Source organism: Coturnix japonica, chromosome 9, assembly GCF_001577835.2.
Source record: "Coturnix japonica isolate 7356 chromosome 9, Coturnix japonica 2.1, whole genome shotgun sequence".
Lineage (NCBI taxonomy): Eukaryota > Metazoa > Chordata > Aves > Galliformes > Phasianidae > Coturnix > Coturnix japonica.
In genome coordinates this window covers 17619478-17635341 of record NC_029524.1, presented here as the reverse complement: position 1 = coordinate 17635341, position 15864 = coordinate 17619478, and the positions used below count along the sequence as shown (strand labels likewise).

The following is a 15864-nucleotide window of genomic DNA, read 5'->3' as shown; positions in this document are numbered from 1 at the left end:
ACAGCCAATTTAATCATAAAATCTACTACAGACAGCATGGAGTGGCCAAGGAACAGTTGAATGCAGGCATTTCTCACTTAGTTTGCTAATTATTGCCATATTCTTGATGTTTCTTTGCTTATCCATCCTGCACCATTTACCTACAGCTGATGCCCTTCATAAGGCTGGCACAGGGCAATAGATGAAGTTCTCAGATTTTGTTTGGCTTTTCCCTCCTACTGCTTCTCCCATGGTTGTTTTTTTTTTTTCCTTCCAAGTTCCTGTTGTTGATGGAGGAGCTGAAGGATTCTGTAGCTAAGCAGCATGCAAGAACCACAAAGATCAGAATCCAGACTCCATTTAACACAAGTGAGCACTTTGTGTACCTTGTTCTAAGATTCCTCTTTCTGAATACAGAGGAGGAGCCCTGGGATAGAGATAGGCTTAGCCATGAGTATTGAGGCTTAGCCATGAGTAGTGACAAAGTGCAACACTGCGTGATCGATAAGTTTCACGTTAAACTGACTCTGGAAGACAAACCAATGATACACTATCGTTATCTGAGGATTAATGTAAAATTCAGACTAAAAGACAAGAGCTTATATTGCTCTAGGAAGAAATAACTACATTCCTACTTAGAAGACGCATTCCATAACAATGTTTGTTTGGACTGTTTTTATATTTCTAAAATAGCTTGTTGCTGTATTCTTAGATATTCAGACTTTTTGAAACAGTACTTAGATTTATACAGGATTTGTTTAGATACTTCTATCAGTACCACCTTCTTTCATAGTCACTTAGTTTTCTTTATAGACAAGAAGATAATCATTATTTTTTACAAGACAACACTTTTAGCCTTTCTTAGTAGAATACACAGGCTTGTAATTTTGACTCAGAGCAATAATGTAGTGAACTGCACTCTTCAGTCCTCTTCTGAGAACCTTGATTCTTAGCCTCATCTTTTGTGAAGATATCTCAGCTGCTGAGGTATGATCTCTATCAACTGTATTCATTTAATAGAATATAGATTTTAAATATATATAGAAAGAGATATATATATATTAAAGTTGTAGGAGCGTTCAGGCTGGGTGCTATAGGGCCTGAAGAAGCAGGTCTGTACAGTACCTTGTGCCAATAGATGCATGGAAATCAGCTGCACATTAATTCTTAGGCTTAAAGAGTTCATTTTGGAGGTACGTGGTGTATATCAATATTGGTAACTTCTTTAAGAGATGAACAGGGGGAAACATGGAATTTTTGTAGGGAGTCTTCTCATTCTTGAGACCAACCTGCAAAATGAAAGAGGATTTTAATCCATTATTGGTAATTTAGAGAAAATGACTTACTTTATCTCAGAAACATCATTGTTTCAGTAGTATCCCAGTTCTACCCAAATAGATTATTTGCAACTATACATTTCTGAATCAGCTGTTTCAAATACTCACATTGGAATAACTCCTTGTATGGCGTTTATCTAAATTGGTGACTATCTGTGGGCACAAAGTGCAAGAAGTTTTCTTGTCAAGTGTGGACAAGTCCCTCATCAAGGATTTCAGGGCTGTGATTTTGGAGAGGACGATGATAAGCCTTGCAGCAGAGTTAAGATTAATGACTGCTTTTTGGTTAAATTATTTTTGAAGTATCATTCATGTATATACAGCGTTTCCTCTGTTATTTGTATATAGCTCAACTCTCGATTTTATAATCTCCTGGGCAGGGAGTTGTACATATTTAGCCTGAAGTGTTTTATGTTAGACCTTAATAAACTCGTTTTGTATTTTTCCCTCACCTCGTGTCTGCTGTTTATAACTACAAGGGGTAGCACCAAAAGGAGGAGGGAAGCAGTCTAACACAACCACCAAAGCACCCTGGCAGAAAGGTTGCCCTCTGCACAGCACAGTAGTACAGCAAGGTTTACTACACTTCCTTGGCAGTAAAAAACACCCGATTTTTCTGATAAGACACAGAAGAAACAACCAGCAGTGTGTCTGATATCTATTGTACTAGAAGACAGATAAACCCCTGTGAGCACACCAAGATCCTACCTTAGAGATTTTCTGAAACAGCTGCAATTGCCAGACTGGAATTAGCAGCAGTGTTCTCCACCTCCCCATAACTTGGTGTCCAGTAGTAATGTTTCTTAAGGCCATGGGAGAGCTCTGCAAGGTAAACGTGCCCATCCACTTCATACGGTTCCACATCTGTGCAATTAGGTTTCAAGCGGCCAGCCTGAATTAATGCTGAAAATGCCTGAAATGAATGAAGCAAAAATCTGACATAGAATACTTCACTCTGATTGTAAGGAAGGGTCTAGAAGGTAAAACACAGTGGGTGAGCACTTGGTCAGTTCAGTCCAGCACTCACCATGCAGGCAGCTTCATCAAAGTTGTTGCCCCAGATATAAATGTAGGAGAGTTCCATATTTATTTTCATTGACTCTGAGAGAGCTACCAGCCCTTTGCCACTTATATTGTTGCTTACTACTGACAACCTAATAAACAGAAAATAGTTATGCAAGCATGCTAAGCCACTGCATTCCCATATCTTAGTTAAAACTAAGAGTTTTACAAATTTATACTTTATATAACTATATGTATAATCACATTATTTGTCATGATGTAATATGATATTTGTATCAAGCCCATTCCTATTTATATATATATATATCTTTTTCAGGTTGGTACAGGCAGGTTGGACTCTGGCATTGTGCTGTGTCTCAAGGCACTTCCATGACTCATGCAGCTACACTGCTCGCTGTTCAGTTCCTCAGTATCAGTGGCTGACTGTAAGCGTGGTGGCCACATCTCATCTCCCGTCTGCTTTGAAGCCCAGGCCTTGGCCAGGTTAAGCTTTGATCTTTGTTGAGTGGCAGTTATTTTTATATTGGTGAGCCTGGAAGGCTTTCAGAGGCACCCAGCAGCCACCACCTCCTCAGTCTGCTACTTAAAACTAATGGCTTCAGGTAACACCTTTGATCAGCTTTATACCTCCTGCTGGTGCACGGCTTAATGCGGGCTGCAGAATACACACTGATGGACAGATTACAGCTCTTCTGGGTTCACCTGGAAGCTAACTTAAACAGAGGATTTTCTTAAGTGCTGAAGGTCAGAATCAACAAATACAGAGCCTCAGCCTTTTATGGAATCTGCTTATCTTAAAATTCTGAAGACCTCCAGATCCTAGTTTGTGTACACCTGTGCAACACAGGGACCTATGCTTTAAAGGTGGAAAAAGAACAATAAAGATCTGACAGCTCCTCTCCTTCTCCTTGAAATGAATGTAAAAATGAGTCACAGGTAAGATGGGTAGAACCATCACAAAACCAATTTAAACTTCATCCTCACCCTCCCAAAGGAGAAATAAAGACACTTATGCCTGGGCACATGAATTCCATCCTGTCACTTGTTTCTTCCTTCCTCAGCTGAACCACGAAGTTTGGAACTTTGTGAGTTTTCTGTTTTGATTGTCTGATGTCTGAACTGATGTCAAAGCACAGTTTACACATCAGTTCAGCCACAGCAGAGCCTGAGTCTCCTATGTTCATTTTGGTTACGCCTGCAAACCCTGAGGAAGCTACTGAAATACTAACGCCTTGAGAGTCCTGTTGTACAAAGTCAAAGCTTCGCTCAGGTAGAAAGCTCCATCATCTTCTATTCGGTTTGAATTAAGATCCAGGATTTCCAGAGTTTGGTTCTGTTTCAGTAGCTCTCCCAAAAATTTCACATCATCCCGAGTTATTTTATTACTGAAAGAGATATGCATATATACTTTAAAAAGAGATACTAAGAACACGAGTGTCTAATGTTGGTCAGGGTCAGGACCTGTACTAACTCTTACCAGCTAAGATCAAGGTATCTCAGGCTGCAGTTTTCATACAGCGCCTCACACAGTCGCTCTATACCAAAGCTTTTAATTTCATGCTTGCACAAATGTAGCTCCACAAGAGAAGAATTAATTTTCAGAGTCAAAGCTACCCGGACTGTGGTCTCTTCCTGGGAGTAAACACATTTTTATTAAGCTGTACTTCAGGATAAGAGATGGTCTTGCTGCAGGAAGATACATGTACAACAGCTAACCCTGGTTGTCAGTAACATTCCATTTTGTGTATTACAGCTTTGTATTGAAAACAGGAAGTGATGCATTATTACAACCAAAAAAAAATTGAAAAATAACAGAAGTATTTGCAGATCTACAGTACTGTACATCCCTGCAAACATCAGGAGCATCGATGCATGAATCACTTACCAGTTTCCTTCCCAGTCATTGCTTTACCAAACCTGCATTTGGATCAGCTTTCACCATCATTGTATTTTACCATGACACTTATGTGACTGCTATGAAGAGAAACGTGCCCTGTCACTGTAAGAGTGCAAATTTACTTTGAGCTTGCCATGTTTTCTTACAAAAATAGCTGAATGAGTTCTTTGAGTCAATAACAAGGGAACAATCCACAGGTCTCAGCAAATGACAGCAATGGCAAAGAGAAAGTTCCCCACAGATACAGCCTAGGCCCTTATTTTCAATACTAGTGATGTAAATGGACTTGTAAAACTGCAGTTAGGCAGATCAGATCCCTGTCTCATTAGAGAAGAAGCTATCTCACTGTTCATATCAGCTCTTGAAGCTGTAGAAAACATCTCTGGGACATGGGAAGATCTAGCTGGCCTTCACAGCAATTTATTGTATTACCACGCCATCAGGACAATTGAGCATGTACCTCATGCACCTGAAAACTGCTGATACTGCTGAAACAACAGGAGCTGAACGCCTGCAGGCAGAAGCCCATGTGCATGTAGATATCCAGTGCCCAGGGTGCTGCCCACAGGAAACACTGCCTTACTGATCTCTCTTCAGTGCTTGATTGTTTTGGAAGTTCTTGTGTCTTTGTTTTGGATAGGAAACACATCATAGGTTTTACATTGATGAGGTTCATTCATTTGTTAAATTCAAGCTACAAGTTCACATAGTGAAACAAAACCACATGGGACAATGAATAAGGGATATTGTTAAGCATGCCTTTCTTCAGGCTGCAGCCTCTGGCAATCGCCCATGCTCTGCTCAGATAAAAAGCAGTCTTTTGTCCTTCCCTCAGTTCCTGCTAAACAGCTTTTGTCCCTCACTCTGCTGAATGATGCATAAAACTCTCCAAGCCCTGGCAGCAAAGTGCATGTCTGGTTCAGTAACACCCAGTCACCTCCACTACTTCACAAATGCATATGTACCAAGAAAAAACAAAACAAGACTAACCTTCTAGTTAAACAAGGGCAGCCCGAGGCTGCATAAAACGTGGGTGTATTTCCACAGTATGTTATCACCTTATGAAAACCCAGAGTAGCCCAAATGTTCATACATTTATCATTAGTGATTTCACTTGTGGTCCTCTCTTTGCCTGAGCTGGCACTGCAGGCTATTACCTTACCTCTTGGCTGTACAGCAATGGACGATTTAGGTTTATTGCTTTGATTGCTTTGTTCTTAGTCAGGACTGCTGCTATTGCTATTAGACACTGCGTACCCTGCGAATGAAAACATGCAAGTCCTGTAGATAAACCTGTCCAGTGAATAAGTCAAGCTATCATATTACCATGACTACTTAGAACGAATTGTGAGAAGATCAAAGCCAATAAGCAGGCTCTTGTTGGAAATACTGTTATTTCTGCCTCCTTGGAGAAATACAAGTGCAGTTTGCAAATGCTTGCAAGCACCAGTACCACCTTCATGTAGAACAGCAGTGGAATGAGACTAAGAACTACAAACAAGTAGGATATTCAGCAACTTGTAAAAAAAAAAGCAAGAATGATGGATCTCCAAGAGGTACTTGTTCATATTGATAACATCCTCCTCAGTTTCTGGAAGGTATTTCCTCCTTCCAGTCTGGGAGAAAGTTCTCTAATTCCACGAGTCATGTATTATATAATAACATTTTAACCTGACCCCCAGATCTGGCCCTGACTCTTTGTGGCACTCACAGCCGTTACGTTACAGTCAAACTTATTCCTTGTGCCACTTCCTATTCTCCTGACTTTCCCCTTGAAGTTTAGGGGAGTCCCAGCACTCAACTCCAGGAGGCAGCAAGTTATCTAAAATCGAGCTAGGGGCCTTTCTGCTCAACTCAGCACTGCCACAGCTATGGCAACAGAGTTGAGCTCCAATATGAGCAGCAGAACTATGAGGAGGATAACTTTTAAGCTTCATAGTACTGTGCACTTTAGAAGGAGAACACCACCTTTCTTCAGGTATTAGTCAGACAGGATTTACATGCATGCACACACAAACTCAGGCACACATTTATATATATAATAATGAGAATTCCCAAGGACAGCGGCTGCAATGTATCACATGTTATGACTTCAGTGTTTTATATAGCACGCCTTTCCAAGCACACACTGCAATATTATATATTGCATTACCTCCAGCCATCATAAAGTGCAAAATCAATGGCAACGGATGATGTTTTCTCTTAATGAAGCACTGCAGCACCTTTGTAAGACTCCTGAAAGAATTATGTCATTGCTGAGGATTCTACTGGTTTACTCACCAAATCACAGTCTCCAAGATCTAACTTCTCTAAGGTGCAATTCACTTGCAGCATTGAAGCAAAGTGCAGTCCACCCTTATTGCCTATTTTGTTTCCAGTCATTCTCAGATGCAGAAGAGTTCCATTGCTCTGGACAAAATTAAAATAAAATCATTTTCTTTCAATTTCCTTAATAAAAAACATCACTGCCCTTTTCCCTGTGAATCCTGCTCACTGTCACACACAGACAAAAGGTCCCTCCAGAAGAACCGTGCCCAGGAGATAGCACTAAGCAGCTGAACATAATCCAGGCAGGTATTTCTGCATAGACTGGCAATGCACATTCCTATCGTGCAGTCTCAGCATTTCAGGCCTCTCAAATTCAGTTAAGATTATGAGATTAGCTCAAAGACTATGAAGGAGGAAGGAAGAGCCCATGTGAGTCTCACTTCATAGACAAAACAAACCTTACACGCTAACCCCGTTTCCTTGGGAAACCACATTAAAAACAACAAACACTCATGCTGCTGTGAGGCAAAGCTTTAACAACCTGTCTCAGGCATCCAGAATCCAGACGTCTGCTGATATTAAGGTACAGGCAAATTTAATATGTGATTTTAAAAATTCATAACCTAAGGAAAACACTGATGATGTTATACATCCTACAATATAACCACATTTTTCACACAGAAAAGTCCAGCAGCGATAGTTGTGATAATTAAGGACTAATGGCAGCACAGGGCTCGTTTCTGTTGTGTGAAATCTGATTTCTGAAGTCTGCCTTGGGAAAACAAGCAGTCACTGTGTTACAGCAAAGTGCTGAGGACAGAGGGCCCTTTCAGCCAGCTTTCTGTTGGCAGGACAGCTCGCACAGCTCATCAGAAGCAGAAAATATCAAACGAGATGCCATTGTCTGAATCTCCCAGACTAATACTCACATGGAGAGCACCCGCTATCAGCTCAGCTCCACTCGCTCCGATGTCATTAAACATCAGGTTAAGGTATCGCAGAGTTGAGTTTTCCTTCAGAACAAATAAAGCAGAAAGCAATGAGACCTCCTTCTAATGCACCCCTGCATGTGCTATATGTGTACTTACAGCCTCTGTCCTGCATCACATTACGGGCAGCCCCTGATGTGGAAAAGCAGTTAAAGAATGCTGAAGTACATCAGATGAGGGAGAGACAAGAAAACACATAGTGGGTAAATCCTCACAGTCTTATGTGAGCCACCTAGGAGCCCACATGATCAAACAAAGCAGGTGAAGCCCAGAGACAGACCTGCAGGTATTTTGTGAATGCACAGACACTGAATTCAAAGTTGCTGTTTTTGATCTGCATGCCAGTGCTCACAACTGTAAAAAGGCAGCATTAAAGGTTCTTAAGTTTAGACTCACAGAAAGGCTGAGAAAGGACAGAATACACAAAACAAATGGCACAATCCACGCTACCATTACATCCTTTGTTGAATTGAATGTTAGCTTCAAAACCCCTGGCTTACTGCACTGTTCTTTCTTCAGATATCCTAATCAGACATATTTTACTATCAGAAATTAAAACTGATCTGAGAAATCATAATCTGAGATCCTATTGGGAGAGATTTGGATGCAAAAGTCAAATTAATGGAATTCTGACAAACCGATGCAGTCTTGGTCTCAAATACACCACAGAAATATTACCACAGCCAAATAAATCACATTTCTGAAATACAAACATTTTGGCACCTGGAGGAACGTTGCCATGTGCTTTACTCCAGCATCAGTCAACATGTTGTACCTCAGATCCAAACCTGGAAAAGATGGAGAATAATGGGATAGGAGCATACCTACAATTAGTTTATCTGTAAACAAAAAGAGATAAAGATGAACTAAAGCTGAAATCAAGGCTGCTTATGTTTTCTATTTATTTTTTTGTGTGTGATGTTTGCTGCCCAGTGATAAACCAGCACAATATTAGCACTAACGTCAAACATGTGAAGATACTTACCAGTGACAAAAACAGCACTGCTTAAGACAGAGGCAAGAACTTGAACATCTTCATCTGTAACTCTCTGCACAGGCACTAAGCGATTATTTCCAGCTATTTTTAATGTGATTCCTGTTCTCTGTCTGCTAGAACATAAAAGTGTAATCACATAAGAAGGAAAATAGCAGCAAAAAGAATACTTTCTTCAGGTTAAGAGATGTGTTCCTATTTGCTCTCCCTGGCATGTTAGCTATCCATCTCATTACTCTGAAGATACTACACAGCTGCAAGAGAGCAGAAAGCAGCAAGACAAGAGGAGCACAGATAGAGAACTCTATCCCAGGGGTAACCTCATCCATTCCTTCTTTCCTTTATTTGTTCTATCCTGCCCTCAGGGCAGAACAGCTAACACAAACGACTGCCCAACCTTGTCTTCTCTTGTCTTCTCTCTCCAAAGGACAATTATCTCCAACCCCAGGTGCATCCCTGACAGAAAGGTCTATCTAACCACAAAAGGAGAAGCAGTTTGTGTGGTCAGCACCTTGTCCTGACTCAGAGACAGCTCAGGAAAGCACTATCAGCTGGAAGGTAACTGGATGCAGCTGAGCCTTTATAAACAGGAGTGAGAAAACAGGAAGGGAGTTAGGATGAGTGGATAGTGGGTTTGGCTTCTCTAAGGGATGTAAAGTTACCATTCCTCCCATTTTTCACTTCTTTGATTTTATTGCTTGTAAAGCTGCCCAGGAGGGATGTGCAGTCACAGACTTCTGCCAAGATGTCAGGATGAGTCAAAGCAGAACTTCTGCAGTAAACGATAAGTGTGATTTGTGTTCAAGCCTGAAACTGCACAAACTTTCTCACTGCTCCATTCCCTGTCCCACCACCTTGTCTAAGGAGTTCAGAAGTATCTGAAACATGCTGGTTGTTATTTTCTTACATATTATCGCTTTCATCGGCTTCTTGAAGCACATGAGCAACAAAGTGATTCTCAGGTTGGCTCAGATTCTGGCAAGTCTGCAAATACTGCTGACGAAGAGCTGGAGGAACAGACATGACGAGCCTGAAAACAAAACAAACAGTTATTGCATCGCCATGGCAGCCTAACAACGTTTCCATGGACCCACGTTCTGTTGTGCCAGGGGATGTGCAACAGTAAAAATGGGTCCTGGTATGAAAAGAATTGCAGTTATCTGCCATCACAGAGAATACAAACACTTAGAAGTAATATTCATAAAGACAGGTCCCTTTCCCTTCTGTCTCGCAGCCTGTGATGGAAGTTGGTTCTGTGTCTGGGTGCCCAAAGGAGCAGGAGCCACTCTGCTGCCCACCTTGGAGGGGGAGGCCTGGTGCTGGCGTTACACTTCCACACTAGCACTGGTCTCACTTATCCTTGCAGTGTTTACTGAGTGCTCTGCTTGCACCCTCCAAGGAGCTTTGACACAGATCAGTGTGGTTACTTGGTTACGTGCTTCAGAAATGCACTTTCCACTGAGATCCTCCCACTGACTCCCATACAACCCAAGGCTGAGCTGGGATTGTGCGCTCCCATCACCCCACAGGATGCTCACTCCTTACCACTGAACTAATGAAAAGAAATGCTGCTATACAAAGTTTAATGAGACCACAAAGCTTAGTGTGACTCTCCCCACACGTCATTGCCCTTCAGTTCTTTCCCCTCATTCTGGTCACCCCTGAGGTACCAGGTGGTTGGCAGCTTTGGCCCCCACTCCCTTCACTGTCAGCCCAAAGCTACCACCATTCACTCCTGGAGACAGCAGAGCTCAGCCAGGCAGTCACCTTTTCACCTCACACTCTTTTACAGTCCAAATTCTGCAATTAAAGGGCTATCAAATATCAGGCTCACTGGAATCTCCCTGGCTAAGAAACTATTCTGTTACAGAAGACCCTTCTCCTCAGCATCTTTGTAAATGAAGACCCATGGAAGTCGCATCTTCCTGCCCCACTGACTTCACAAAGGCCACCTTCTGATATGGCATTTTGGGGTTCTGGACTCAAAGTCACAGTCACACTGTGTGTATTGCAGATGTTGATGTCAGGGTATGTAAGCAGCTTTTGCAGGGGTACAACTGACAGTAAGTAGGACCGATCCCTCAGCCTTAACTTCTCCCCCTACTGACGCAGTGTTTGAGTACTGTTGATTTTTAAATTAGTCTAAAAATACGAATTTCAGATGGCTGAGTCTGAGGAGAACATGGAGGACACCATAGAGTACTTCTATTACCCTGAAGCTGAATGTGACCCCCCTGACTTTGAGGATGTTATGACTGCACAAGAACAACCAGTGAATGAAGTGCCAGAGAATGAAGTTCTGATTCCCAGCCATGACACAGATTGCGTTTTTTTTATTGATTTAGCCAATAAGCATCTGCAAACCATCGCACCAGAGCTCTTCAGTCTAGAGAATCTGGAAGAGCTGCACATGGAGAAGAACCTGATAGAAAACATCCCCAAAGAAATAAAACTCCTGAAGAACATGAAGGTTCTCTACTTGGACCACAATCACATACAGGACGTATGTGAAGAGCTGGGGACACTGAAAAGTATGCTGAGCTTAGATTTAAGTAACAACCCACTCTCTTACAGTTCTCTGCTGGTTATCAGCAACCTGCACTCCCTTCGTCAGCTCAGGCTCTATCAAATAAACTTGAATGAAATCCCAGTGGAGCTCTGCAAATACCTCTTTCACATAGAACTTCTTGGCCTTTCTGACAATAATCTGCAGTGCCTGCCAAAAGAAACAGCGAACCTGAAAAAACTCAAGGAAATTTACCTCAGAAACAATAGATTTGAAAATTTTCCCATCGAGCTTAGTAAAATTGTTAGTTTAGAAATAATAGACCTGGAACAAAATCTAATCAGTCACATCCCAGAAGAGATAGGCTCATTGACAAACTTAGTTAAGCTATTCTTAGCTTTTAATAACTTATCCTCCATTCCTCCTACGCTGCAGTGCTGCCAGAAGCTGGCGGTGCTGGATCTGTCTCATAATCCCCTGCGCAAGTTTCCCTCAGTTTTGAAGAATCTCACTAAAAAGAGAAAACTTGGTCTGTCTGGTGACAGCCTGGAGGAGCTCCCAGCCCAGACAGATTCCTGGACATCACTTACCCATGTTTATCTGAGGAACACCGGGCTGCGCAGAGTACACAGATCCTTCACCACGATAACCAGTATCAGGGTCCTCGACCTGAGGGAAAATCGCTTTGATGAAATTCCCAAAGGAATCTGCTCCATGAGAAACCTGGAAACATTGAACCTGGATGACAATCAAATACAGGAGGTATTTGTTCCTTTCTTTTCATTCTTGCTTCACTGAGCCCTCCCTTTTGCGAAGTTTAATGTTCGTCAGTACAACTGGGAGTTGCCTTCCCCTACTGAAGTGAAGATGCTCCCCTGACATTCACTGAGCCGGGGTGACACACTGAGTATCCAGACAGAGAAGGAAAAGCAAGAGCATGGAGACACTTACTTTTGTGCTGAATTGTAAAGATGAATAATGACTGGAGGAACTGCTGTCAGAGCTGGGTGCTTCTTTCACCACCTTTCTGTGTAAGCTGGAAAATAAAAGCTGCATTCCTGTAGAACCAATGCATGAAAAACTGAAACAGAGAAACAGAGCACAGGGCAACATTAAAATACATGTCATATTGTAAATGCCTTTAAAATCATTAATATCTGCTAATCACTTGATAATAAACAGTTGAGTACGTTAAAGTATGACATACTCATCAGAGAGCTGAGAATATACCTCCCTTATTAAGTAATGCAACTCTATCCCCCCCCCCCCCCCCCCCCCCCCCCAAGGAGATTTTCCCTTGTGCAGTTTTCTTTTTGAAGGTTACCTTTGGACAAGTGGTAATTCACACAAAAGAATCACCTTCAGCTTTGATTCATTTCAATGACTCTGCCCTGCACTGAGCTCACAGAAGAAGTGAAGAAGCAGACAAACATTTCTAAGAATAAAATTAACCCCATAAGAAATCTTTCCAGCAGAGGAAACAATATTTCCCCTCCCCCAAACATTTCCACCATACTGTGAGATATAATGTTATATCAACGAGTTGAACATTCTCTGTTCATCTATCAATAATAGTGAAGCTCCATAGCTTTTCCTAGAGATTTTTCTCTGAAGACAAATCCCTACAATTACTGTTTAATTGACATAATGTATATTTAATGATTGTGTCTAGATACCAGCAGAAATACAGGAACTGACAAATTTAAAATGCCTCGGCCTGTCCAAAAATCAGTTCAGTAACTTCCCAATGGAAATCTTCCTCGTGGAGTCATTAGAGAAATTATATCTGGGACAGAATAAAGGAATTCAACTGACAAGTCTGCCAAAAGATATCATCAACTTAAAGGTAGGGAAAATGTGGGGGGGAGGGAGGTCTTTACTGTGGTTTGGTACTTCAGCTGCTCCCAAATGCAGAACTGAAGGCTCTCCTTATGCCTTTAGGAACCTGGTGCAGCATCAGGCCAGGGCTATCAGAACAGAAAGAATATCAGTAGTCAGTGCTTAAAACTTACATCATCTCTATCAGGCAGTGATCCCAATGATGTCTCAGCTTTTAAAGCTCATTTCTCCACTTGCTGATATTCCCTGTACTTTGATAATATAGCAAGAAAAGTTATTGTGCACACATATTTTTCAGAATCTGAAAGAACTGCATATAGAGGATAACTATCTGGAGTACCTGCCCCCAAGATTTGGCTCACTGACACACTTGACAGTACTCAACTGTCAGAACAATCTCCTTAAGAAGCTCCCAAAGACTCTAAGCCAAATGCAAGGTGAGAAATCATCTTTGTGTTAGCAGCCCTAAGGACCTCATTCTTCTGGAAGGACGGAGAGAATGGAGGCAGAACAGTGTTTAGTGCTGGCCCAGCAACATTAAGGGGCAAATAGGAGAGATGTTACAAGGTGAGAGGGTGAAAGAAGTGCTGTGCCCAAGCTCAGAGGATTGGGGAGATTCCTGGGGCTCAGCTCCTGGCATACACTGATGGGAGCAGGGCACACCACTGATTCCAGGGCACTAATGAGGAACACACTTTCTGTTCTCCAGTCTTTCCATCTTCCCCTGTTCTCCAGTACATCTCTATGTATAGCAAGTTCAATAGTGCTGTTGTGCATGACATCGCAGATTTGGCCACTGGACTGCCAGCCTTTACCTAGTGAAGTATGTGCCTTGCTAGGAGAGACCAAGTCCCATCCCTCCATACCTGGAAGGGGCACTTTGAGTTTTAAACAGTGCTACTGATGGGATGTTTAGTACTCAAACTCTTAATAAGCACAGACTGAATTGTTTATGCCCCCTCCATATGCTGCTCTACAGGGAGAATGCAGGAATGCTTTGCATCATTCCTGTCCTTTGTGTCACAGCCTTTGTATCTGCTTTTGTGTGCTCAGGTTTGCAGAAACTGCTCCTTCAGAACAATCAGCTGTCCGAGCTGCCTGAGGATCTGGCCAGACTGCAGCAGCTGCAGGTGATCCTTGTGGATGGGAACCCTATGTCAGACCCTCCCATTGAAGTGTACTGCCAAGGGACTTCTGCTATCCTACAGTACTTAGAGCAAAAAGCTCTTAAAAAAGCCAAGTCTGCAAAGGTAGGAGTTTAAAAGCAACTATGATGTATGTATGTATGAATGAAGCGGTGCTTTTAGCGATCAGACAGTTTAGAACAATCTACAGGGCACTCTGCAACACATCACTACCTGGAGCAGTACTGATCACACTAGGGCTGGAAATAGGGAACCATGAGGAAATGGAGTGCTGGGCATCATCCACAAACATCAGAGTGTTACTGCCCTGACCTGCTCACTGTCGGCAGAACAGCCTTACAGCTTGCAATGGCGCTTTCTTTACTTCTTTGTGCAGTGATAGGGGAATGGTCACTGTGTCTAAATTCAAGGTAGGTCCTCTTAAGTCTGGCCAGTGCTTAAAGATGAACCTATCTGGCGCCTTGCTGCATTCTGACTATGGAGAACTGAAGTTCTAATATGCAGACACAGTGAACAAAACAGAGTTTGCTGTGGAATTCTGTTGTTGTTTTGTTTTCCCAAAAGATCAGTCTGCATCACTGATGGAACATGAAATTAATTAGCTCAGAAAAAAAAAAACAACAAGGCGAGAAGGAAGGAAAGGCAAACAGTCCTCGATTCTTCTGAAACTGAAATTCTTCCTCTCATGTAGCACCTGCTATTTCTTTGTGAATCAATGTGTTTCTCCCAGACTACTCCTGTGAATTTAGCAGTGGCATTTAAAAACGTGAGGCCATTGCCATGCAGTCCTTGGAGGATCTGGAGGATGACAGCACTGGTGTCCTCCCTGATAAGGAATTCCTCTTGAAAAAGTAACACACGATAAAAGAAAAGTCAGGTGTTAAGCTGCAAACAATGTACTCTAATTCAGAGTTGTTTTGGTGGCCACAACGTGCCTGGCTTTTATCCATTTCCCCAAGGTAACCAGACTATATTCTCTCTCAGATCCGAAATATGTGGCGTGGGCTGCTTAAGCATGATTTGAAACCTTTGATGGAATTAAATAGCAAGGAAAACAAAGGAAAGAAAGGAAAAGAAAAGGGGAAACAGAAGTCTGGACAAGAATCAAAAGCCAAAAAGTGATTTTTGTGCAGTAAGCTGAACAGAACCCTCCTCAGCTGCAAGAAAAGCCAGTGTGAGCAAAGAGAAGTGAGTACAAAACAAACAGCATTAAAGCATTCGGATCAGTGAATATTCTAACAAGAAGTGGTGATTTTTTAGGGTTGTTTCTGTGCTTTCAGCTACTCCAGCTGGATAAGGCAGATTCTGAAACAGACACATTTCTCATCCTGAATGGACCTTATCTTGAAGCACAGAGGCAGATGATTAACTGGAAAATAACCTCATCTGTACGAATCTGGTGCAGTGAACTGCTGGTTGTTATGAACTTCAAGTGCTTTACATCTAACACTTAAAAATTTGTTTCCAAGTTGGTGAGGTTTGTCCATATCTAGACTGAAGCTGTACCTGGAGCCTCATACATACTGGCACTTATTTACTGTCTTTTATACTTATAAATAAACAATACCTTGTTCAGAAGCATGGAGGAGGATTCCCCACAGTCAAACCATACACCTGCCACAATTCGCACAACTCTCCTGCCTTAAGTGCCTTTCCGTGGCAGATTCATGAGTGGGCAAAGGACTGGGAAGGGCATTTTAAAAAGCAAGTGGAGAGGCTGCCAGCAATAGGACTGGAGATGAGAATTAGGAGCCCAAGGGAGACATCATAACAAAACTAACAGTGAAGTCCACCTCACTCTGAATTAGGTTCAAGTGAGAGAGGAGTGACTCACAGAGGTTCCCAAAGAACAGACGGAGGTTTGTTTCTCCAGATGGACCAAAGGCA

At 42.1% G+C, this 15864-nt stretch overlaps 2 protein-coding genes across 8 annotated transcripts; one reads left to right on the top strand and one right to left on the bottom strand.

Annotated features, from left to right (window-relative positions):
* Nucleotides 1-4: 4 nt before the first annotated feature.
* Nucleotides 5-11662, bottom strand: LRRC34 (leucine rich repeat containing 34). Of its 5 annotated transcripts, none has more exons than XM_032446623.1 (12): nt 11584-11662; nt 9395-9517; nt 8479-8603; nt 8217-8281; nt 7434-7517; nt 6517-6645; nt 5399-5494; nt 3817-3971; nt 3569-3724; nt 2344-2470; nt 2025-2229; nt 5-1268 (listed from the first exon to the last, which is right to left on the bottom strand). In XM_032446623.1, the coding sequence occupies exons 2-11, from the start codon at nt 9508-9510 to the stop codon at nt 2026-2028; spliced, it is 1257 nt and encodes a 418-aa protein (XP_032302514.1). In that variant the 5' UTR covers nt 9511-9517; nt 11584-11662; the 3' UTR covers nt 5-1268; nt 2025. The 5 variants fall into 5 exon arrangements, with proteins under 5 accessions (XP_032302514.1, XP_032302516.1, XP_015727477.1 ...); XM_032446625.1 differs by having other exon boundaries at nt 8479-8600; XM_015871991.2 differs by lacking the exon at nt 11584-11662 and adding an exon at nt 9786-10558.
* LRRIQ4 (leucine rich repeats and IQ motif containing 4) lies at nt 10430-15208 on the top strand. Of its 3 annotated transcripts, none has more exons than XM_015871985.1 (6): nt 10430-10515; nt 10649-11755; nt 12666-12839; nt 13131-13269; nt 13886-14082; nt 14962-15208. In XM_015871985.1, the coding sequence occupies exons 2-6, from the start codon at nt 10649-10651 to the stop codon at nt 15097-15099; spliced, it is 1755 nt and encodes a 584-aa protein (XP_015727471.1). In that variant the 5' UTR covers nt 10430-10515; the 3' UTR covers nt 15100-15208. The 3 variants fall into 3 exon arrangements, with proteins under 3 accessions (XP_015727471.1, XP_015727469.1, XP_015727470.1); XM_015871983.2 differs by having other exon boundaries at nt 10463-10550; XM_015871984.2 differs by having other exon boundaries at nt 10463-10550; nt 10629-11755.
* Nucleotides 15209-15864: the final 656 nt, after the last annotated feature.